The sequence below is a fragment of the Neophocaena asiaeorientalis genome, unplaced genomic scaffold (assembly GCF_003031525.2).
Source record: "Neophocaena asiaeorientalis asiaeorientalis breed wild unplaced genomic scaffold, Neophocaena_asiaeorientalis_V1.1 scaffold245, whole genome shotgun sequence".
NCBI lineage: Eukaryota > Metazoa > Chordata > Mammalia > Artiodactyla > Phocoenidae > Neophocaena > Neophocaena asiaeorientalis.
Window position 1 is genome coordinate 2,470,973 of NW_020173953.1, and position 24,198 is coordinate 2,495,170.

Genomic DNA, 24,198 nt, shown 5'->3' on the forward strand with positions numbered 1-24,198 from the left:
TTTTTCTCTAAATTTTACATTATTTTCTTTGAGTAGATTGAAATCTGTAATTAAAGGGTATTGATATTTTTAAGTCACTTGATACATATAAACCAAATTTCCTTCCAGAAATGTTGGGACAGATTATCTTCTATAACAATGTAAAATAGTGCCTACTCATTTTATGCTGGCATAAATTTATGCTGGCATTAAATATAAAAACATTTCAAATTTACATGTTAATTCTAGTTTAAAGGGATTTGGAACTGCCAAGAAACAATAGTTGAATATTTGAATTAAATAATAGCAAAATATTTAAATGAAATTGTCAATTTTTATCATAACGCCATCACACAAATAAAAATAAGTTTAAAAATTATATGGCTTTGTCAAAATTATCTGACTTGATTTAGAGAGAAAAATTAACAAGTAATATTTGAGAGCCATATTTCAAATATCTGTGGGACAGCAAATGTTCACAAGGAACTTTCTGACACTGTGCTTTTCGGTACTGAATTATCACATGAGGTATGAAGACATAACTTTCTGTATTAAGAGCTAGAAGTGAAAACTGTCCTCAGAAGCTCATTTTCGGATGTGCTTTCATTGGTTAGCAAGAAAAAATGAGGGCATGAAAGTATATGAACTATTACTTCATCTAGCGTAGGCAGTGGATTGAGATTCCTGCTAATATTTAGCTCTGGGATGCTAATATTACTTGACAAAAAAGCAATCCTTTTGAATTCTGTTTGCGAGCAAATTACCAGTTTTAAGAAGTTTTGGGGGTGTTTAATTTACAAGTATGACAGGTACTTCAGGTCACAAAAACGTTTTGGATTTTAAATATGGTTGGTTTTCTGGGCTATTTATTCAACAATGTTTTGTGTGTGTGTGTGTGTGTGTGTGTGTGTGTGTGAGAGAGAGAGAGAGAGAGAGACAGAGAGAGAGAAACAGAGACAGAGACACAGAAAGGGAGATATGGAGAGAGGAAGATAAAGATCTAACACATAGAGATAATTTATGTGAAGATGCCTTGTAAACTTTAAAGTGCTGTATAAACATAGCATTTTATTATTTGTCATAGACAACTCTGACCTGTATAGTACCTACAACTCCATCCATCTTTGAAAATAAAATATTCTTATACTAAGATCATGCCATACAGTAAAAAAAAAAAAAAAAAAATCATTATACTATTCCATTTTCATCTGTGCTCCCAGGAGAACAAGTTTCACATTTTTTTTTGTAAAGGACACTAAGAATCTTGCAGAAGAGTCTACTAAGTGCAATCCAAACTGGGTTAATTCTATGTGGAAACAATCAATATTTAGTTAGAAATCAGCATGAACATGGCATTCATTTTATTCCATTTACTTGTGTGTGTTTGATGGGCAAAGCTTTCCTCTAGGAGAGAAAGAGCCCCTCCTATTCTGGGGTGATGTACCCACACAAACTCCTGTATGGAGGTCCAACAACTCCCTAGTTAGAGGCCAGCCTTCAAGCATGTCAAATGTGGCTTCAAAGAGTCATCTTGGAAGTGTCTGAAGGATGTGTAAACAAGCCCCACCCTTCCAATGACTCTTTCCACGAGACAAACCTTGCAGCCTGTGTACAAATTAGATTACTTTTTAGGAACTTGTCTTCTGTTCAGATGCAAAAGGGAATCAAATGCGGAGATTGTTCTCCTAGGTTTAATTTTCTTTGACCCCAAGTCCCTTGCTTGCTTGATTGCTTGTACCATTCCATTAATTTTTTTCTTAATTTTTTCCTTTTTTAAAATTGACTTATAATCAACATATAACATTATAAAATTTCAGGTGTAAAACATAATGATTCAATGTTTATAATCTTCACATTTCTATGATCTTGTAGAAAGGGGTTAGAAAATTATTTGAGAGGATGGTAGGTAAACCCAGTAGCTCACAACCTGTTAAGATTCAGGTTGTGAATTCTGTGTGTTGTGGGCATTTCCACATGCTAAGTGCGTATGACCTTCCACAAAGTTTATTTGACTGTACTGTACAATTTCATGGTGATATCTCAGCCTCAGGAAGGAAAAACAGATCAAGCTTGACATTTTCCATTCACAGCTGAACCAGTTAATCATAGACTGGAGGGCACTGAAGGCTAAGCTAATCAGAAAGGTCCAGAAAACAGAGCTAGGCAACATCCATTAGGATGGGTCAGATTGTGCTGGACAGTGACATCTTGCACCAATAGTTCCTGCAAACCCATTTGCACAGAGATGTCCACTTTGAAAAAGAGCAGGTAGCAAAAAGAAGTTGACTTGTAGAGCAGACATATCACCCAAAGAAGCTTTTAAAAGTGTGAAAATAGTTACCTCTCCGTGAGGCTTCAAAACTATCAAAAAGGTTAATTCTCTGAATGTCATAGGTTAATGTGGTGTTAGGCATCAGGGTTCGATTTCTGTTAATGCTGGTGACTGCAAACTTGAACGCTAATTCTTCAACATTAACAGGTTCATTTTCCACAGTTTCAAAAATTCCTCCTGCAGAAGCAAAAGAGATGCATGAGAAGCATTAGTTACATTATTCATGTGCATTTTTTAAAAAGAAGAATATAAATGAAAAAAACAAAAGACCAGAAGAATAAAAGCAGGAATGGTCAGAACAGATCCCAAAACCAGTGTTAAAAGTTAAGTGTATCAGCATGTGTCAGATGCAGATAAAATTTCATACATGTGCTTAAGATTTCAAATCCAATACTGGACTGTGTAATACCTATCAGACGGTGAATGAACTCTAAATATTTACTACCATGTAAAGGATGACTGATAATATGGTGGAGGATGATTTTCTACAGTTTGGACATGAATCACTCTGTGGTTGACCTAAGCACAATTTCAGTTGTATCCTGGTAGGATCATCCTTCCTTAGAATGAAACTCCTGCTATTCAGAAGCAGACATTCTAGACTCCAGAAGCATCATGCAGAGTTGAGTAGAGTCAAAATGAGTCATATAGGCAATTTTTTCAAAATGAAAATATCTCTTCTTCTTTGTGGCTCAGAATTCTGGGGTCATATGCTAGAACTTTCCAAAGTGCATGGGCAGATTCAAAAAACTATGTTCTATATTTGTTTTGTTTTGTTTTGAGAAACTGGTCCTGCCCCAAAGCAAACCTGTACCCTGTCTCTGGAGAAATAAATTCCCCCACTCAACAAACACATGCATTAAGCCTCTGATATCTTAAAAATGAGGACCTCATCACAAGCAACAATACAAAGTATCAGCACTTAAAGCCTCATCAGAGAATTCAGCTCTGGCTTTATTGTTGACAGGCAACTTAAGTATTATTAACTGCCTATTCTTAATATACTTTAAGAGCTGTCCTGGGATTATCAACAGAAACAGAACATACAGTAGAGGCTCTTAGCTGGCCTCTGCTTAACTTACTCCTTGATTGACCAATAAACCTCATTTTCTTTGAAAAAACATATGAATTGGTGCCCATAGAATGCTGAATACTTATAACTAGTAGATTACTTTCATCTACTATCACCACTGAGTGATTCCTTACCTAAGGCCAGTTGTAGGATTTTAGCAAACTTGTATATGTTACATTGGTTTGTGAGTGCTTCAGGTTTTCCCTCCACTCAAAAAAAAAAAAAAAAGATAAGGGAGCTTCAAGATGGGGGAAGAGTAAGACGTGGAGATCACCTTCCTCCCCACAAATACATCAGAAATACATCTACATGTGGAACAACTCCTACAGAACACTTACTGAACACTGGTAGAAGACCTCAGACCTCCTAAAAGGCAAGAAACTCCCCCACGTACCTGGGTAGGGCAAAAGAAAAAACAGGGACAAAAGAATAGGGACAGGACCTGCGCCTTGGGGAGGGAGCTGTGAAGGAGGAAAGGTTTCCACACACTAGGAAGGCCCTTGGCGGGTGGAGACTGTGGGTGGCAGAGGGGGGAAGCTTCGGAGCTGCAGAGGAGAGCACAGTAACAGGGGTGCGGAGGGCAAAGCAGACAGATTCACGCACAGAGGATCACTGCAGAACAGCACTCACCAGCCCGAGAGGCTTGTCTGCTCACCCGCCAGGGCGGGCGGGGGCTGGGAGCTGAGACTCAGGCTTCGGAGGTCAGACCCCAGGAAGAGGACTGGGGTTGGCAGCGTAAACACAACCTAAAGGGGCCTAGTGCGCCACGGCTAGCCAGGAGGGAGTCTGGGAAAAAGTCTGGACCTGCCAAAGAGGCAAGAAACCTTTTCTTGACTCTTTGTTTCCTGGTGCGCGAGGAGAGGGGATTAAGAGTGCTGCTTAAAGGAGCTCCAGAGATGGGTGCGAGACACGGCTATCAGCACAGACCCTAGAGATGGGCATGAGATGCTAACGCTGCTGCTGCAGCCACCAAGAAGCCTGGGTGCGAGCACAGGTCACTACCCACATCTCCCTTCCTGGGAGCCTGTGCAGCCCACCACTGCCAGGGTCCCAGGATCCAGGGACAACTTCCCCGGGAGAACGCACGGTGCGCCTCAGGCTGGTGCAACGTCATGCCGGCCTCTGCTGCTGCAGGCTCGCCCTGCACTCCATACCCCTCCCTCCTCCAGGCCTGAGTGACCCAGAGCCCCCGAATCAGCTGCTCCTTTAACCCCGTCCTGTCTGAGTGAAGAACAGATGCACGCCAGTGACCTACAAGCAGAGGCGGGGCCAAATCCAAAGCTGAGCCCCAGGAGATGTGCAAACAAAGAAGAGAAAGGGAAATCTCTCCCAGCAGAATCTGGAGCAGCGGATTAAAGCTCCACAATCAACTTGATGTACCCTGCATCTGTGGAATACCAGAATAGACAACGAATCATCCCAAACTGAGGAGGTGGACTTTGGAAGCAATGATATATATATATATATATATATATTTCCCTTTTTCTCTTCCTGTGAGTATGTATGTGTATGCTGCTATTTGTAATTTTGTCTGTATAGCTTTGCTTTTACCATTTGTCCTAGGGTTCTGTCTGTCCGTTTTCTTTTTTTTTTTTCTGTATAGATTTTAGCGATTGTTACCATTGGTGGGTTTGTTTTTTGGTTCAGTTGCTCTCTTCTTTATTTCTTTCTTTTTTTTTTTATTACTTTAAGTTTTTTTAAGAATTATTTTTACTTTAAGAACTTTTAAAAAAAATTTTATCTTCTTTCTTTCTTTCACTGTTATCTCCCTTTTATCTAAGCCATGTGGATGAGAGGCTCTTGGTGCTCCAGCCAAGTGTCAGGGCTTTGCCTCTGAGGTGGGAGAATAAAATTCATGACACTGGTCCACAAGAGACCTCCCATCTCCATGTAATATCAAATGCCAAAAATTTCCCAGAGATCTCCATCTCAATGCCAAGACTCAGCTCCACTCAAAGACCAGCAAGCTCCAGTGGTGGACACTGTATGCCAAACAACTAACAAGAAAGAAGAACAATGCCACCCATTAGCAGAGAGGATGCCTAAAATCATAATAAGGCCACAGACACCCCAAAAGACACCACCAGACGTGGACCTTCCCAACAGAAAGACAAGATCCAGCCTCATCCACCAGAACACAGGAACTAGTCCCCACCACCAGGAAGCCTACACAATCCACTGAACCAACCTAAGCCACTGGGACCAGACATCTGCAAAAGAATTCAGAATAATGATAGTAAAGATGATCTAAAATCTTGGAAATAGAATGGAGAAAATACAAGAAACATTTAACAAGGACCTAGAAGAACTAAAGAACAAACAAACAGTATGAACAACACAATAAATGAAATTAAAAATTCTCTAGAAGACATCAGTAGCAGAATAACTGAGGCAGAAGAGATAAGTGACCTGGAAGAAAAAAGGAGAAATAATTACTGCACAGCAGAATAAAGAAAAAAGAATGAAAAGAATTGTGGACAGTCTTAGAGATCTCTGGGCCAACATTGAACTCACTAACAATCTAACTATAGGGGTCTCAGAAGAAGAAGAGAAAAAGAAAGGGGCTGAGAAAATATTTGAAGAGATTATAGTTGAAAACTTCCCTAATATGGGAAAGGAAATAGTTAATCAAGTCCAGGAAGGACAGAGAGTCCCATACAGGATAAATCGAAGGAGAAACCCACCAAGACACATATTAATCAAAATATCAAAAACTAAACACAAAGAAAATCTATTAAAAGCAGCAAGGGAAAAACAACAAATAACGTACAAGGGAATCCCCATAAGGTTACCAGCTGATCTTTCAGCAGAAATTCTGCAATCCAGAAGGGAGTGGCAGGACATATTTAAAGTGATGAAGGGGAATAACTAACAACCAAGATTATTCTACCCAGCAAGGATCTCATTCAGATTTGATGGAGAAATTAAAACCTTTACAGACAAGCAAAAGCTAAGAGAATTCAGCACCACCAAACGAGCTTTACAACAAATGCTAAAGGAACTTCTCTAGGCTGGAAACACAAGAGAAGGAAAAGACCTACAATAACAAGCTTAAAACAATTAATAAAATGGTAATAGGAACATACATATCGATAATTACCTTAAATGTAAATGGCTTAAATGCTCCAAGCAAAAGCCATAGACTCGCTGAATGGATAGAAAAACAGGACCTGTATATATGCTGTCTACAAGAGACACGTCAGATCTAGGAACACATACAGACTGAAAGTGAGGGGATGGAGAAATATATTCCATGCAAATGGAAATCAAACAAAGCGGGAGTAGCAATTCTCATATCAGACAAAATAGACTTTAAAACAAAGACTATTACAACAGACAAAGAAGGACACTACATAATGATCAAGGGATCAATCCAAGAGAATATACAAAATTTTAAATATTTGTGTGCCCAATATAGGAGCACCTCAACACGTAATGCAAATACAAACAGCCATAAAAGGGGACATCGGCAGTAGCACAATCATAGTAGGGGATAAACACCCCACTTTCACCAATGGACAGATCATCCAAAACGAAAATAAATAAGGACATACAAGCTTTAAATGATACATTAAACAAGATGGACTTAATTGATATTTATAGGACATTCTATCCAAAAACAAGAGAATACACATTCTTCTCAAGTGCTCATGGAACATTCTCCAGGATAGATCATATCTTGGGTCACAAACAAAGCCTTGCTAAATTTTAGAAAATTGAAATTATATCAACTGTCTTTTCTGACCACAATGCTATGAGACCAGATATCAATTACAGGAAAAAATCCGTAAAAAGTAAAAACACATGGAGGCTAAACAATACAATACTTAATAACCAAGACATCTCTGAAGAAATCAAAGAGGAAATGAAAAAAAAAATACCTAGAAACAAATGACAATGGAAACATGATGACCCATAACCTATGGGATGCAGCCAAAGCAGTTCTAGAAGGAAGTTTATAGCAATACAATCCTACCTTAAGAAACAAGAAACATCTCAAATAAACAACCTAACCTTACACCTAAAGCAATTAGAAAAAGAACAACAAAATAACCTCAAAGTTAACAGAAGGAAAGAAAACATAAAGATCAGATCAGAAATAAATGAAAAAGAAATGAAGGAAACCATAGCAAAGATCAATAAAACTAAAAGCTGGTTCTTTGAGAAGATAAAAAAATTGATAAACCATTAGCCAGACTCATCAAGAAAAAAAGAGAGAGGACTCAAATCAATAGAATTACAAATGAAAAAGGAGAAGTAACAACTGACACTGCAGAAATACAAAGGATCATGAGAGATTACTACAAGCAACTGTATGCCAATATAATGGACAACCTGGAAGAGATGGACAAATTCTCAGAAATGCACAACCTTCCGAGACTGAATGAGGAAGAAATAGAAAATATAAATACACCAATCACAAGCACTGAAATTGAAACTGTGATTAAAAATCTTCCAACAAAAAAAAGCCCAGGACCAGACACCTTCACAGGTGAATTCTATCAAAGATTTAGAGAAGAGCTAACACCTATCCTTCTCAAACTCTTCCAAAATATAGCAGTGGGAGGAACACTCCCAAACTCAATCTACGAGGCCACCATCACCCTGATACCAAAACCAGACAAAGATGTCACAAGGAAAGAAAACTACAGGCCAATATCACTGATGAACATAGATGCAAAAATCCTCAACAAAACACGAGCAAACAAAGTCCAACAGCACATTAAAAGGATCATACACCATGATCAAGTGAGGTTTATCCCAGGAAAGCAAGCATTCTTCAATATAGGCAAATCAATGTGATACACCATATTAACAAATTGAAGGAGAAAACCCATATGATCAGCTCAATAGATGCAGAGAAAGCTTTTGATAAAATTCAACACTCATTTATGATTAAAACCCTCTAGAAAGTAGGCATAGAGGGAACTTACCTCAACATAATAAAGGCAATATATGACAAACCCGCAGCCAACATTGACCTCAATGGTGAAAAGATGAAACCATTTACACTAAGGTCAGGAACAAGACAAGGTTGCCCACTCGCATCACTATTATTCAACAGAGCTTTGCAAGTTTTAGCCACAGCAATCAGAGAAGAAAAAGAAATAAAAGGAATCCAAATCAGAAAAGAAGAAGTAAAGATTTCACTGTTTGCAGATGACATGATACTATACATAGAGAATCCTAAAGATGCTACCAGAAAACTACTAGAGCTAAACAATGAATTTGGTAAAGTAGCAGGATACAAAATTAATGCACAGAAATCTCTGGCATTCCTATACACTGATGGTGAAAAATCTGAAAGTGAAATTAAGAAAACACTCCCATTTACCATTGCAATAAAACAAATAAGATATCTAGGAATAAACCTACCTAAGGAGACAAAAGACCTGTATGCAGAAAATTATAAGACACTGATGAAAAAAATTAAAGATGATACAAATAAATGGAGAGATATACCATGTTCTTGGATTGGAAGAATCGACATTGTGAAATGAAAAAAACAAAATTGAGAGTTGCCTTTTTGTCTTGTTTTTTGTTTCCTTTGCTGTGCTAGAGGTTTTAAGTTTTGTTAGGTCTCATTTGTTTACTTTTGTTTGTATTTCCATTTCTCTAGGAGGTGGGTAATAAAGGATCTTGCTGTCATTTATGTCATAGAGTGTTCTGCCTATGTGTTCCCCTAAGCGTTTTCTAGCGTCTGAACTTTCATTTAGATCTTTAATCGATTTTGAGTTTATTTTTGTGTATGGTGTTAGGGAGTGTTCTAATTTCATTCTTTTACATGCACCTGTCCAGTTATCTGAGCACCACTTACAGAAGAGGCTGTATTTTCTCCACTGTATATTCTTGCCTCCTTTATCAACATTAAGGTGTCCATGTGTGCATGGGTTTATCTCTGGGCTTTCTATCCTGTTCCACTGATGTATATTTCTGTTTTTGTTCCAGTACCATACTGTCTTCATTACTGTAGCTTTCTAGTATAGTTTGAAGTCAAGGAGCCTGATGCCTCCAGCTCTGTTGTTCTTTCTCAAGATTGTTTTGGATATTCGGAGTCTCTTGTGTTGCCATACAAATTGTGAAAATTTTTGGTTTAGTTCTGTGAAAAATGCCAGTGGTAGTTTGATAACGATTGCATTGAATCTGTAGATTGCTTTGGGTAGTAGAGTCATTTTGACAATGTTGATTCTTCCATTCCAAGAACATGGTATATCTCTCCATCTGTTTGTATCATCTTTAATTTCTTTCATCAGTGTCTTATAATTTTCTGCATACAGGTTTTTTGTCTCCTTAGGTAGGTTTATTCCCAGATATTTTATTCTTTTTGTTGCAATGGTAAGTTGGAGTGTTTTCTTAATTTCACTTTCAGATTTTTCATCATTAATGTATAAGAATGCAAGAGATTTCTGTGCATTAATTTTGTATCCTGCTAGTTTACCAAATTCATTGATTAGCTCTAGTAGTTTTCTGGTAGCATCTTTAGAATTCTCTATGTATAGTATCATGTCATCTGCAAATAGTGACAGCTTTACTTCTTTCCTGATTTGGATTCCTTTTATTTCTTTCTCTTCTCTGATTGCTGTGGCTTTCAAAGCTCTGTTGAATAATAGTGATGCGAGTGGGCAACCTTGTCTTGTTCCTGACCTTAGTGTAAATGGTTTCATCTTTTCACCATTGAGGACGATATTGGCTGTGATTTTGTCATATATGGCATTTAATATTTTTAGGAAAGTTCCCTCTATGCCTACTTTCCTGAGGGTTTTTATCATAATTGGGTGTTGACTTTGTCGAAAGTTTTCTCTGCATCTATTGGGATGATCATATGGTTTTTCTCCTTCAATTTGTTAATACGGTGCGTCACATTGATTGACTTGTGTATATTAAAGAATCCTTGCATTCCTGGTATAAACCCCACTTGATTGTGGTGTATGATTCTTTTAATGCGCTATTGAATTCTGTTTGCTAATATTCTGTTGAGGATTTTTGCATCAATGTTCATCAGTGATACTGGTCTGTAGTTTTCTATCTTTGTGACATCTTTGTCTTGCTTTGGTATCAGGGTGATGGTAGCCTCATAGAATGAGTTTGGGAGTGTTCCTCCCTCTGCTATATTTTGGAAGAATTTGAGAGGATAGGTGTTAGCTCTTCTCTAAATGTTTGATAGTATTCACCTTTGAAGCTGTCTGGTCCTGGGCTTTTGTTTGTTGGAAGATTTTTAATCACAGTTTCAATTTCAGTGCTTATCATCAGTCTGTTTATATTTTTTATTTCTTCATGGTTCATTCTCGGAAGGTTGTGCATTTCTAAGAATTTGTCCATTTCTTCCAGGTTGTCCATTTTATTGGCATACAGTTGCTTGTAGTAATCTCTCATGATCCTTTGTATTTCTGCAGTGTCAGTTGTTACTTCTCCTTTTTCATTTGTAATTCTATTTTTTTGGGTCTTCTCCCATTTTTTCTTGATGAGTGTGACTAATGGTTTATCAATTTTTTTATCTTCTCAATGAACCAGCTTTTCATTTTCTTGATCTTTGCTATCATTTCCTTCATTTATTTCTGATCTGATCCTTATGATTTCTTTTCTTCTGCTAACTTTGGGTTTTTGTTGTTGTTGTTGTTCTTCTTCTTCTTTCTCTAATTGCTTTAGGTGTTAGCTTAGGTTGTTTATTTGAGATGTTTCTTATTTCTTAAGGCAGGATTGTATTGCTATAAACTTCCCTCTTAGAACTGCTTTTGCTGCATCCCATAGGTTTGGGGTTGTTGTGTTTTCATTGTCATTTGTTTCTAGGTATTTTTTTTTTTTCATTTCCTCTTTGATTTCTTCATTGGTCTCTTGGTTATTAAGTAGTGTATTGTTTAGCCTTCATGTGTTTTTATTGTTTACAGATTTTTTCCTATAATTGATATCTAGTCTCAGCATTGTTGTCAGAAAAGATACTTGATATGATTTCTATTTTCTTAAATTTACCAAGGGTTGATTTCTGACTCAAGATATGACCTATCCTGGAAAATGTTCCATGAGCACTTGAGAAGAATGTGTATTCTGTTGTTTTGGATGGAATGTCCTATAAATATTAATTAAGTCCATCTTGTTTCATGTATCATTTAAAGCTTGTGTGTCCTTATTTATTTTCATTTTGGATGATCTGTCCATTGGTGAAAGTGGGGTGTTTAAGTCTCTACTATGATTGTGTTACTTTCGATTTCTCCTTTTATGGCTGTTAGCATTTGGCTTATGTATTGAGGTGCTCCTATTTTGGGTGCATAAGTATTTACAATTGTTATATCTTCTTCCTGGATTGATCCCTTGATCATTAGGTGGTATCCTTTATTTTTTCTCTTGTAATAGTCTTTGTTTTAAAGTCTATTTTGTCTGATATGAGAATGCTACCCCCTCTTTCTTTTGATTTCCATTTGCATGGAATAACTTTATCCATCTGCTCACTTTCAGTCTGTATGTGTCTCTAGGTCTGAAGTCGGTCTCTTGTAGACAGCATATGTACAGGTTTTGTTTTTGTATCCGTTCAGCCAGTCTATGTCTTTTGTTTGGAACATTTAATCCATTCACATTTAAGGTACTTATCGATATGTAAGTTCCTATTACAATCTTCTTAGTTGTTTTGGGTTTATTATTGTAGGTCTTTTCCTTCTCTTGTGTTTCCTACATAGAGAAGTTCCTTTAGCATTTGTTGTAAAGCTGGTTTGGTGGTTCTGAATTCTCTTAGGTTTTGCTTGTCTGTAAAGGTTTCAATATCTATGAAATCTGAATGAGATCCTTGCTGTGTAGAGTAATCTTGGTTGTAGGTTTTTTCCCTCATCACTTTAAATATGTCCTGCTACTCCCTTCTGGATTGCAGCATTTCTGCTGAAAGTTCAGCTGCTAACCTTATGGGGATTCCCTAGTGTGTTATTTTTCTCTTGCTGCATTTAATATTTTTTCTTTGTATTTAATTTTTGATAGTTTGATTAATATGTGTCTTGGCATGTTTCTCCTTGGATTTATCCTGTATGTGCCTCTCTGTGCTTCCTGGACTTGATTAACTATTTCCTTTCCCATATTAGGGAAGTTTTCAACTATAATCTCTTCAAATATTTTCTTAGTCCCCTTCTTTTTCTCTTCTTCCTCTGGGACCCCTGTAATTCGAATGTTGGTGTGTTTAATGTTGTCCTAGAGGTCTCTGAGACTTCACTCAATTCTATTCATTCTTTTTTCTTTATTCTGCTCTGCAGTAGTTATTTCCACTATATTATTTTCCAGGTCAGTTATCCGTTCTTCTGCCTCAGTTATTCTGCTATTGATGTCTTCTAGAGAATTTTAATTTCATATACTGTGTTGTTCATCACTGTTTGTTTGCTCTTTAGTTCTTCTAGCTACTTGTTAAACGTTTCTTTTATTTTCTCCATTCTATTATTTGCAAGACTTTGTATCATCTTTAATATCATTATTCTGAATTCTTTTTCAGGTAAACTGTCTATTTCCTCCTCATTTGTTACATCTGGTGGGTTTTTGCCTTGCTCCTTCATCTGCTGTATGTTTCTCTGTGTTCTCATTTTGCTTAACTTACTCCTTTTTGCAGGCTGCAGGTTTGTAGTTCCCGTTGTTTTTTGTGTCTGTCCTCTGGGCCTAAGGCTAGTTCAGTGCATTGTGTAGGGTTCCTGGTGGAGGGGACTAGTGCCTGTGTTCTTGTGAATTAGGCTGGATCCTGTCTTTCTGGTGTACAGGTCCACGTCTAGTGCTTTGTTTTGGGTTGTCTGTGGCCATATTATGATTTTAGGCAGCCTCTGTGCTAATGGATGCGGTTGTGTTCCTGTCTTGCTAATTGTTGGGCATAGGGTGTCCTGCACTGTAGCCTGATGGTCGATGAGTGGAGCTGGGTCTTGGCTTTGAGATGGAGATCTCTGGGAGATTTTCCCAATGAGTGGATCTTGGCGGTCTCTTGTGGACCAGTGTCCTGAACTTGGCTCTCCCACCTCAGAGGCACAGCCCTGATTCCTGGCTTGAGAACCAAGAGCCTGTCATCCACGCGGCTCAGAATAAAAGGGGGGGGGGGAAGAAAGAAAGAAAGAAGAAAATATAGTAAAATAAAGTAAAATACAATAGTTATTAAAATAAAAAAATAATTATTAAAATTTTTTTATGTAATGAAAAAAAATAAAAAAAGAAAGGAAGATAGAAAGAAAGAAGAGAACAACCAACCAAAAAACAATTTCACCAATGATAGCAAGTCCTAAAAACTATACTTAAAGAAAAAAAGAAAAGAAAGAAAAAAAAAAAGGACAGACAGAACTTTAGGACAAATGGTAAAAGCAAAGTTATACAGATAAAATCACATGGAGAAGTATACACATACACACTCACAAAAAGAGAAAAAGTGAAAAAAAATATATATATATCGCAGCTCCCAAAGTCCACCTCCTTGATTTGGGATGATTCTTTGTCTAATCAGGTATTCCACAGATACAAGGTACATCAAGTTGATTGTGAAGATTTAGTCTGCTGCTGTTGATGCTGCTGGGAGAGATTTCCCTTTCTCTTCTTTGTTTGCACAGCTCCTGGGATTCAGCTTTGGATTTGGACCCGCCTCTGTGTGTAGGTAGCCTGAGGGTGTCTGTTCCTGCCCAGACAGGATGGGGTTAAAGGAGCAGCTGATTCGGGGGGCTCTGGCTCACTCAGGGCAGGGGGAAGGAGGGGCATGGATGCGGGGCAAGCCTGCGGTGGCAGAGGACAGCATGATGTTGTACCAGCCTGAGGTGCGCTGTGCGATCTCCTGGGGAAGTTGTCCCTGGATCACAGGACCCTGGCAGTGGTGGGCTGCACAAGCTCCTGGGATGGGAGGTGTGGAGAGTAACCTGTGATCGCACACAGGCGTCTTGGTGGCGGCAGCAGCAGCCTTAGCGTTTCCTGCCCGTCTCTGGTGTCTGCGCTGATAGCCGTGACTCACGCCCGTCTCTGGAGCTCCTTTAAGCAGTGCTGCTAATCCCCTCTCCTCGCACACCAGGAAACAAAGAGGCAAGAAAAAGTCCCTTGCCTCTTCAGCAGTTCCAGACGTTTTCCAGACTCCCTCCCGTGTAGCCGTGGCGCACTAACCCCTTCAGGCTGTGTTCATGCCACCAGTCCTCTCCCTGGGATCCAACCTCCGAAGCCCGAGCCTCAGCTCCCAGCCCCCGCCCGACCCGGTGAGTGAGCAGACAAACCTCTTGGGCTGGTGAGTGCCGGTCGGCACCGATCCTCTGTGCGAGAATCTCTCCGCTTTGCCCACCGCACCCCTATTGCTGTGCTCTCCTCTGCAGCTCCGAAGCTCCCCACCTCCACCACCCACAGTCTCCGCCTGCGAAAGGGCTTCCTAGTGTGTGGAAACCTTTCTTCCTTCACAGCTCCCCCCACTGGTTCACGTCCCGTCCGTATTCTTTGTTTCTGCTTTTTCTTTTGCCCTACCCAGGATTTGTGGAGAGTCTCTTGCCTTTTGGGAGGTCTGAGGTCTTCTGCCAGCGTTCAGTAAGTGTTCTGTAGGAGTTGTTCCACATGCAGTTGTATTTCTGATGTATATTTGAGGAGGAAGGTGATCTCCACGTCTTACTCTTCCACCATCTTGAAGCTCCCGCAATTTCTTTCTAAACTGACTTAAATAACTAACTAGTGTCAGTTTTCGAAAGCTAAGATGTTTGTATTAAACTATTTCAGCTCCTTTTGGAAATGTCTCTGGCTTTTATAGACTGATGAGATGAGATGCATGTGAAGATTATTTCTCTGTTCTTTTAGAAGCCAGAGGTGAATATTATGTGACCATGTTAATATTTCCTATGGAATCATGTTGGATATTTATTCTGAAATTAACCTTAGGAAGAATTCTTCTCTTTGATTTTGTCTTTTTCTTTTTTCTGGCAGTGGTCCATAGGTCCTGGGGTAGGGGGACTTTCAGTTTCTCTCAGAAGTGTTAGTAGATGTGCAACAGTGAAGTGGTAAGCTCACACAGTAGACACTTTTTCACCAGAAGAAGATCGACATATGGTGAGTTTACTGCCGCAAACTAGCTGACCCACAATTGGAATAGCCCCTACTTAAGACCAGAAACTCTTTGATGTTACGGCTTCCACCGTAATTAATAGCAATTATTTGTTTATTTGTCTATCTTTGCAAGAACGTGGTGAGAACCCTCATGAAGATGGACTGTGTCGTATTCAGAATCACCATCCTTATGAAGACCAAAGTATCTTAAGATGTTCAGCCTGTAGCTGTTTAGGGCAAAAGTTAACCACTGGCTCAGATGTGAGCACCATTAATCTGTATACGGCAGGCTAGAACAAATACCTGAATTGGAAATGAAGTTCTGAATCTTGGTCCACCTACTTCCTCTTTGAGGAAGATTTTTAAGTACCAGGAAGAAAGTTACTATGAAATAGCTCTTTCACTATTAATATTTCACTTAAGCCTTATAATAATCCAGGTAGGAGGTAGTGTTCTTGTTTTTATAAATGAAAAAATAACTAGAGAGGTCACATATTTTGACCAGATTATTCAAAATCACAAAGCCTTGTCTTTAACAAACTCAGGTATTTGATTCATTATAAATATATTTACTTCACCAGGTTATTTCTGATGTACTTCATCTCTAAATATTAGTTAAAAATGCTGCCTTGATTACCTTGGAGGACTGCTCTATAAAGGAAATGATATAATGCAGTGAAAGTTCACTGAACACTCAATCATGCCTCAGAAATAAGTATTATTACACATGCATAATGAGGATAAAAAGGGATTTGGCACTTGTATAACTGCCTGCTCACCTCAGAATTGTTTCTTTGGTATAGGGTTGTCTTTTACGTAAAGCTGCATATACCTGGGTTTAAGAGAATATTAAGTGCTTTTGTTACGTGCTTAGATGGTGTGTAAGTAGACTGTGTTTTTTCATTTTGGGGGTTACTTTCTTCCATTCCTTCACCAAGCAAGCATTATAAATGGTGTCCTTAGCTCAATACCCTACCACTATCTCCTCTTTTTCTTTAGAGAAGGTTGCTGACAAATACCAAATACCTATAGTGAGTGAAGTGAGATATATATAAGACTGGGGAAGTGCCAAGAAAGTGAAATATGATAGAAACAGGAGAAAGCTATTAACAAGTGTCAGACCTCACACAGAAGCAGATTCTTTCAGCATTAGCCACTTCCTCTCTTCTCCCCATAGCTGCAGTTTTACAAAATTGAGTTTCAGTGTCTCTGACAGGTGAGTAGAACAACACATACATAATGACACATGTATTATTATTATTACTACTATTATTATTATTTTAGTTTTGTAGGTGTGAGCTTGTCAATGAGACATATTAAATCTTTGGGATTCTCCATATAGACAACTTCTGGAGGCCTGGGTTCCATGGTTTCCAGAGGAGGAATCCCTACTTTTTTCCTTCCTCTGTTCCTCTTCCTTCTCTGCTCTTTCTCTCCCTTCACCACTCCCCACTTCCCGTTTTTTCCTAAGGTCAATGCTTCTCTCTCTTTCTATTAGTTAAGCTAAGCTGAGCATGACTTCTCTTAAAAATTCAATGGGCCATGGAAGGGTTAGAAAAAGCAAAACTAAGAAACTAATTTAGACTCAAGGGAGAGAAGTTAAGTGGTCCCTCCCACCCCTGACCATCTTATTTTTTTCTAAATTGTCCCAGCCAAGTCAGTGCGTGAGGGAAGAGAATAGGAATTTGAGAGTTCCTCAAATGAAGGAAAGGAACCAAATGAAGATGAAGACCCAACTTTCTTTTTCTTTTCTTTTTTCTTTTCTTTTTAAGTGAACTCCTGAGAAGTAGAGCATGGCAGATGGAGTGCAGGAGGGTGATAAACCTCAAAATCCATGTGCCTGGCTTTTCCATGTTCACTTTCACCACCCACAGTCACACGTCATATGTACCCAAAGTTAAGAAGTATTGTTCGTATTTTTTTACATAAACTATTTTTCTATTTTTAATTATGTGAATTATATAAAAACATTTTCTGTTTTCTGTTAAGTGAATCAGACTAAGTACAAATTATAAATCAGACCTTATAGATTGACTGATATATGTGATATTGTGATTAATAATAAGAAGTACAGGGCTTCCCTGGTGATGCAGTGGTTAGGATCTGCCTGCCAAAAAAAAGAATCCGTCTGCCAATGCAGGGGACACATGTTCAAACCCTGGTCTGGGAAGATCCCACATGCCGCAGAGCAACTAAGCCCATGCGCCACAACTACTGAGCTTGCTCTCTAGAGCCCATGAGCCACATCTACTGAGCCTGTGTGCCATAACTACTGAAGTCCTCACCTAGTGCCTGTGCTCCACAACAGGAGAAGCCACCGCAATGAGAAACCCACGCAGTGCAATGAATAGTAGCCCCAGCTTGCAGCAACTAGAGAAAGCCCGCACGCAGCAATGAAGACCCAATGCAGTCAAAATAAACAAACAAATAAACAAACAAACAAATAAATAAACAAACAAATAAATAAATACAATTTATTTTTTTAAAGAAGTATATATTTGGTTTTTGACCTCATTTCTGGCACTAAACTCCTAAAACCCTTGAAATTTCTTAAGTGTTGAGAGCAATTAAGGTGTCTTTTATTATATTAATGAGGTGGCTTTTGGAAAATATCTAAGGCTGGAGGCTGGTTGCTAGGAGAACCAACGATTATGATTAGAAGGTTGGAACTTTCAGTCCCCCTTCCCCCAACTTCTGGGAAGGGGAGAGGGGCTGGAGATTGAGTTCAATTTCCAATGGCTAATGATGTAATAAATCTTGCCTTTGTAATGAAGCCTCTATAAAATCTCAAAAGAACAGAGTCTGGAGAGCTTCTGGGTTGGTGAACACATGGAGATTTGGGGAGAGTGGGGTGCCTGGAGAGGGCATGGAAGCTCCACACTCTTTCCCTGTACCTTGCCCTATGCATCACTTCCATCTGGCTGTCCCTGAAATATATTCTTTTTAACAAACCAGTAATCTAGTATGTAAAGTGCTTCTCTGAGTTCTGTGAGCTGCTGTGGCAAATAAATCAAAGCCAAGGAGAGGGTTGTTGGAACTCCAACCTACAGCTGGTCAGTCAGAAGCACAAATGATAATCTGGGTATATCTGAAGTGAAGGGCAGTCTTGTATGACTGAACCCTTAACCTCTGGAATCTGACACTATCTTTAGCTAGATGGTGTCAAAATTCAGTCGAATTGTAGGACACCCAGTTGGTAACAGAGATTTGCTTGGTGGTTGGAGAAATCCCTCCTCCCCCAATATACATGTTGGAATTAAAATCAGAACCCTCTTAATATGGTTAGGGACCAGCCTCTGTCTTATCACCAATAGGAAGCTTGAATGAGGGTCAAAGGTCATCATCAATGTATACCCCCAGCCTCTTCCCCATCTTACCCACAATTTTCAGGCTGAGGTTATGGCAAATGATAATTTAGAACACATTGTCCAACCAAAAGGATAAGGTCAGAAAGTGGAAGAGGGATTTCGTTGTTGTTGTTGTTGTTTTTGTTTTGAGTCAGGCTCTGACTTCCTGTGTGAATGTTCGTGCCACTTAAAATGATAAGGGTAGCATCATATAACCTATACAAAGCAAACTAGGTTGCATTCTGAAAGACACTTTTTCTTAATGAATGTATGTATTTAGGCTTGGTTTACAAGGGCCTATGGGTCCCTGTCTTTGTTTTTATCATTATACTCTGCTGGGAAGAATAGATGTTGGCACAAATAAGGCTAATGTGAAAGGCTCTGTCCCCTTCCACTCTATATCCCTTACCTGAGAAAAGGCACCACACATGTTCACTCAAAAAGGGGTGTGAAAAAATAAGGTGTAGGCTTACCTTCTGGAGTAGTTTTGAAACTCAAAACCAACATCTTTTGATACGGGACAACTTGGAGATCTGGGAGCAGGGCTGTTCAGTGAAACTCCAGAGTGTGATCTCCTTGGGAAAAGCTGTGAAGTGGCCCAAGCTCCACAGTGAGCCACTGAGCACTCCAGAGAGCTGCGGGGTGATTTTGCTACCCCAGTGGGTCCAAATGGCAAAGCATTGAGCCAAAGGGGATTATTCTTAAACCTTAAGCTCTTTTGGAGTTTGCCTTGCTAGCCTTCAGACTTGTTTGGGACCCATCACCTCCTTCTTCTTTCTGATTTCTCCCTTTTGGAATGGGCATAACTATCTTATGCCTGTCCCAATGTTGTATTTTGCACATAACTTGTTTGGTTTCACAAGTTTGTAGCTGGGAGAGAATTTTACCTGGAGCCTCACCCATATCTGATTTAGATGAAATTTAGATGAGACTTTGGCTCTAGATTTTAGAGCTAATGCTGGAACATGTTAAGAACTTTGGGGCTGTTGGGATGAAATGCATGTATTTTTATGTGAGAAGGAGATGAATTTCGGAAGGACCAAGGCCAGAATGCTATGGACTGAATATTTGTGTCCCCCCCAAATTCATATGTTGAAGCCCTAATGTGACAATATTTGGAGGTGGGGACTTTGGGAAGTAACTAGATTGTTAGAGTGGAGCTCTCATGATGGAATCAGTGTCTTTATAAGAAGAGGAAGAGGGAGAGAGAGAGAGCTTTATCATGTGAAGATAGGAGAGAAGATAGTTGTCTACCAGCCAGGAAGCCTGTCCTCACCAGACACCAGATCTGCCATCATCTTGACTTGGACTTCCCAGCCACCAGAACTGTGAGAAACAAATGTTTGCTGTTTAAGCCACCCAGTCTATGGTGTTTGTCATAGCAACCCTTGCTTACTAAGATATACAGCATCTTCATTTTTTACCCCAAGAGCTTTGAAATTGAAAATGGACAATTTAACAGAAATCACATCTATGCATGTACCATTCTCTTGCAACAGGATTCTGAATTCATGGCACAGTGATTTACAGTAAGCAGAGAAAAACTCACTTGAAATTGCAATAAAACGTAGGTAGCAGAGTTCCATTACCATGAGAGTGTTTCTCTCTCTATTGGGTAGACTCCTGCACCAATGAGTTCAAGCTAAGTCATAGACTGTAGTATTTTGTGACTACAGGGACACAGCTGGTAACCACAGATGGCTACACCCTGCACAGGTAGCAGTTTGCTTTCAGTGGGGTATAGTAGTGGGGAGATGTGGGCCTAGTCAAAGCTAGTGGTTTGCATCACATAGTTCGATCTAGACTTCCAAGAGAATTGTTCATAATCATAAACCCTACTACTGTTGGGTCAACAGCATAATCTCTGTAGGCAAAAGGTAGCACTTAGAGAAGGCTAAGACCAAATGCTGCGCTTTTACAAGGATACCTGAGGTAAACCCAAAGCAATGGTTTCCAAACATTTTCTAGACCCCATTCCACACATAATCAAATAGAATCATAATGTCAAGGAATAGGGTCCAGAAATCTTAAAAGGACCCAGCCTTGCTCTAGGTCCAATTTATTGAATGTTTTTAAATTAAAAAATTTTTTTTCTTAGTTTCCAAGGATATTTAATAAACTGCTTCCTAACCTGCTTTCAAATCACTGCTTTCCTGTAAAGACCTTTCCTCTAAATTCATGGCTTACAGTAGTTTAATTCAGTTCAACACACATTTATTAAATACATATGTGCTTTTCCTGAAGAAAGCTGTGTTTAGCTTTGATGAAAGAGAACCGGGCATTTCCTAGTTTTCTGTGGAGCAGGGAGGTATCCCACTCGAGTCAGTGTAAGTATAAAGCAGTGGGAATTAAGACCTTGTTACACGCACATATTTTATAAAGAAGCATTTCTACTGTTACCTATTGTTTCCACTCCAGCTCCCTCTAGATGCAGCCTATGCTGGATGATGAGTGGAAGTAGAAAATGTACACCATTCTTCCCAAAAGGAATTTAAGAAAAACAATACTCCATTGTTCCAGGGAATCCATCTCATTTGATGATGAGAGAGAAAAAAAAAACACACACACACAAAAATAATAACACTCAATCTTGTTCCTGTAAAAGGAATATATTGTTTTGATTCTACTTACTTTGTAATGGTGAATATATTCCAATAACAACCATTTCAGAAATACAGTAAAATTACACCCCACATATATTTATTTGTTTTTTTGTTTTTTACTTCAACTGGTCATTGCTTATGTTATGTCTATAAATCTATTGAAGAACTCATTCATTCATTCAATGATTCATTCACTCATTTATTCATTCATTTATAAAATGCCTACCCAACTGTGAGCCAGACATTGTACTAGACACCGGGGATACAGCAGTGAACAAAATAGACAAAAATTGACTTTAGGACTTTACATTCTAGAAGGAGAACTGATCATGAACAAGAAGAAGGCCATTGGCATGTCAGGGTGAGAGGCCTGAGAAAGATCTCATGGAGAGGGCAACCTCTGAGTAAAAACCTGAAGGAAGTAAGGAAACTGCATTGGAGATAATGGGAGAGCATTCCTGATGGAGGCAACAGAATGTTCTATGGTAGGAGCTGGCTGGCATTAATTTTGAGAAGTAGTGAGGATGAACGGGGGTGAGCCAGGTTTGGACCAGCAGAAGATGAGCTGAGGACAATGATGGTGATGGATTAGAGCAGATCACAGAGAGCCTTATAGGCCATAATAAGACTCTGGGTTTTACACTGAGTGATATGGAAAATCACTGGAGGGTTTTGAGCAGAAAAGTGAAATGACAGGACATATTTCAAGAAAATCACCCTGTGTGATACTGTGATTTATGATAAAAGAAATATGTATTCTTTGGTCTTCATCGCCTTTTCTGGCACTGTGCTCCTAAAGCCTTTGGAATTTCCTAAGTGATGAGAGCAATAAATGTGTCTTCTGTTATGTTAATATGGTGACTTTTGGACCATATCTAAGGATGGGGGCTAGTTGCCAGGAGAACCAACCAAGTGATCAGAGAGTTGGAATTTTCAGTCCTACCCCTGACCTCCATGAAGGGGAGAGGGGTTAGATGTTAAATTAATGAGTTCAATGAGGCCAATGAGTTCATCAATCATGCTTATGTAGTGAAGCCTAAAGGATGGGGTTCAGAGAGCTTCCAGGTTGGTGAACACATTCATATAACAGGATAGTGACACACACCAACTCCATAGGGACAGAAACTGCTGTGCTAGGGGCCCTCCCCAACCTCACCCAAGATATCGCTTCATCTGGCTGTTCATCTGTATCCTTTATCGTATCCTTTAATAAACTGGTAAACATAAGTATTTCCCTGAGTTTGTGAGCTGCTCTAACAAATAATCAAATCCATGGAGGAAGAGGTCATGGGAACCTCTGATTTGTAGCCAAGTAGGACAGAAGTTGTGGGTAGCCTGGGAACCTACCATTTGCGATTAGCATCTGAAGTGGCAGGGCAGTCTCATGGGACTGAGCCCTTACCCCATGAGATCTGACACTATCTCCCAGTTGTTTCATAATTGAGTTAAATTGGGGGACACCCAGATGCTGTCACAGAGAATTGCTTGGAGTGGGAAAACCTCCACACATTGGGTGACCAGAAGTATCAGAAGTGTTGTGACTGTGGCAGTAGTGTGAGATTAAAGGAGAAACACAGGGGATGGGATTTGTCCAACTCACCTTGGTTTCTGTATTAAGAATGGACTGAAGGAAGGAGAAGGGCAAGAACAAAAGCAGAGAGATCTGCTCCTGGAGCAGGTGCAATTATAGGCTATTGTAATAAGCGGCACCACGATAATCCAGGTGAGAGATGATGATGGTTTGATACAGGTATTGAGGTGTGGCAAAAAGTGGTTAAGTTCTAAATAAAAATTGAAGAAAGAGCTGGCAGGATTTGCTGATTAACACTGAGAAGAAAAGGCTCATGAGTGTCAACAGGTTTTTGGCTTGAAATTTCCATTCACCAAGATGAAAAAAAGCACAGGTGCTTGATTTGGAGCATGATGATTTTGTGATGCCTATTATAAGCAGAGGTGTCAACCAGGAAGTCATACATATGGATCTGGATTTTATGGGAGAGGTCTGGACTGAAGAGAGAAAATCAGGAGTTATCACCAAAGGTGATGTTCAGGTGGTATTCAAAGTCACAAGACTGGCTTACATCATTCAGGAGCAAATGTAGACAGAGAGAGACAGAGATTGGAGTGGTACAGTCAGAAGTCTAGGAATGTCTGCAGCCACCAGAAGCTGGAGGAGTCAAGAAATTGAGCCTTCCTTAGAGCCTTTGGAGGAAGTGAGACCCTGTTGACACCTTGATTTTGGACTTATGTCCTCCAGAACTGTGAGAGAACAAATTTCTGTTGTTTTAAGCCAACCAGTTTGTGGTAATTTGTTACAGTAGCCACAAGAAATGAATACAGTATCCAAATTGTCTTAAGAAAGTTTCAATAGTGGCTGCTTTTAATTACTGTATTCTTTTCCTCCTTGTAAAACGTTACTTTATCCAGTACTTCAAATAACAATCTCTACATTTCTAACTTGATTTTGCAAATAAAGTTAAGTAACTGTACCACACAGCACATTGGGTTTCTTTGTTTATTACATTTTCTTTGGACATGCAATAAACATGGAAAGTGGGTTTCCATGAGCTCTGCTTAGTGCCTTAAATAGCTCCTGTGAGCCTGTGGTGACAGATTGTGAGGTCATCCAGGAAGGAAGGGTAAAACTATTAGCTGACAATCGAGAAATGGAAAGCTTCAGTATTGTTGACTCCTGTTTTGCATTCCCGTGGAATAATAGCCATTCCAGAGCCATCAACAGAAAACAAGATGGTGGGGGGAGACCTTCAAGATGGCAGAGGAGTAAGACATGGAGATCGCCTTCCGCCCCACAAATATATCAAAAATATATCTACATGTGGAATAACTCTTACAGAACAC

At 39.3% G+C, this 24,198-nt stretch overlaps 1 protein-coding gene across 8 annotated transcripts in view; it reads right to left on the reverse strand.

Annotated features, from left to right (window-relative positions):
• Window positions 1-24,198, reverse strand: part of GRIK1 (glutamate ionotropic receptor kainate type subunit 1) — a 415,584-nt gene that overhangs the window by 158,734 nt on the left and 232,652 nt on the right. For 5 of the 8 annotated variants that reach the window (XM_024752902.1, XM_024752901.1, XM_024752900.1 and 2 more), the window contains one exon: window positions 2,321-2,488. The exons of 2 other annotated variants lie outside the window; for them this stretch is intronic. In XM_024752902.1, coding sequence (XP_024608670.1) covers window positions 2,321-2,488 — 168 coding nt within the window. Of the gene's footprint in view, window positions 1-2,320; window positions 2,489-24,198 lie in introns of those variants that run through there. One more of the 8 variants, XM_024752904.1, reaches the window with a different exon arrangement.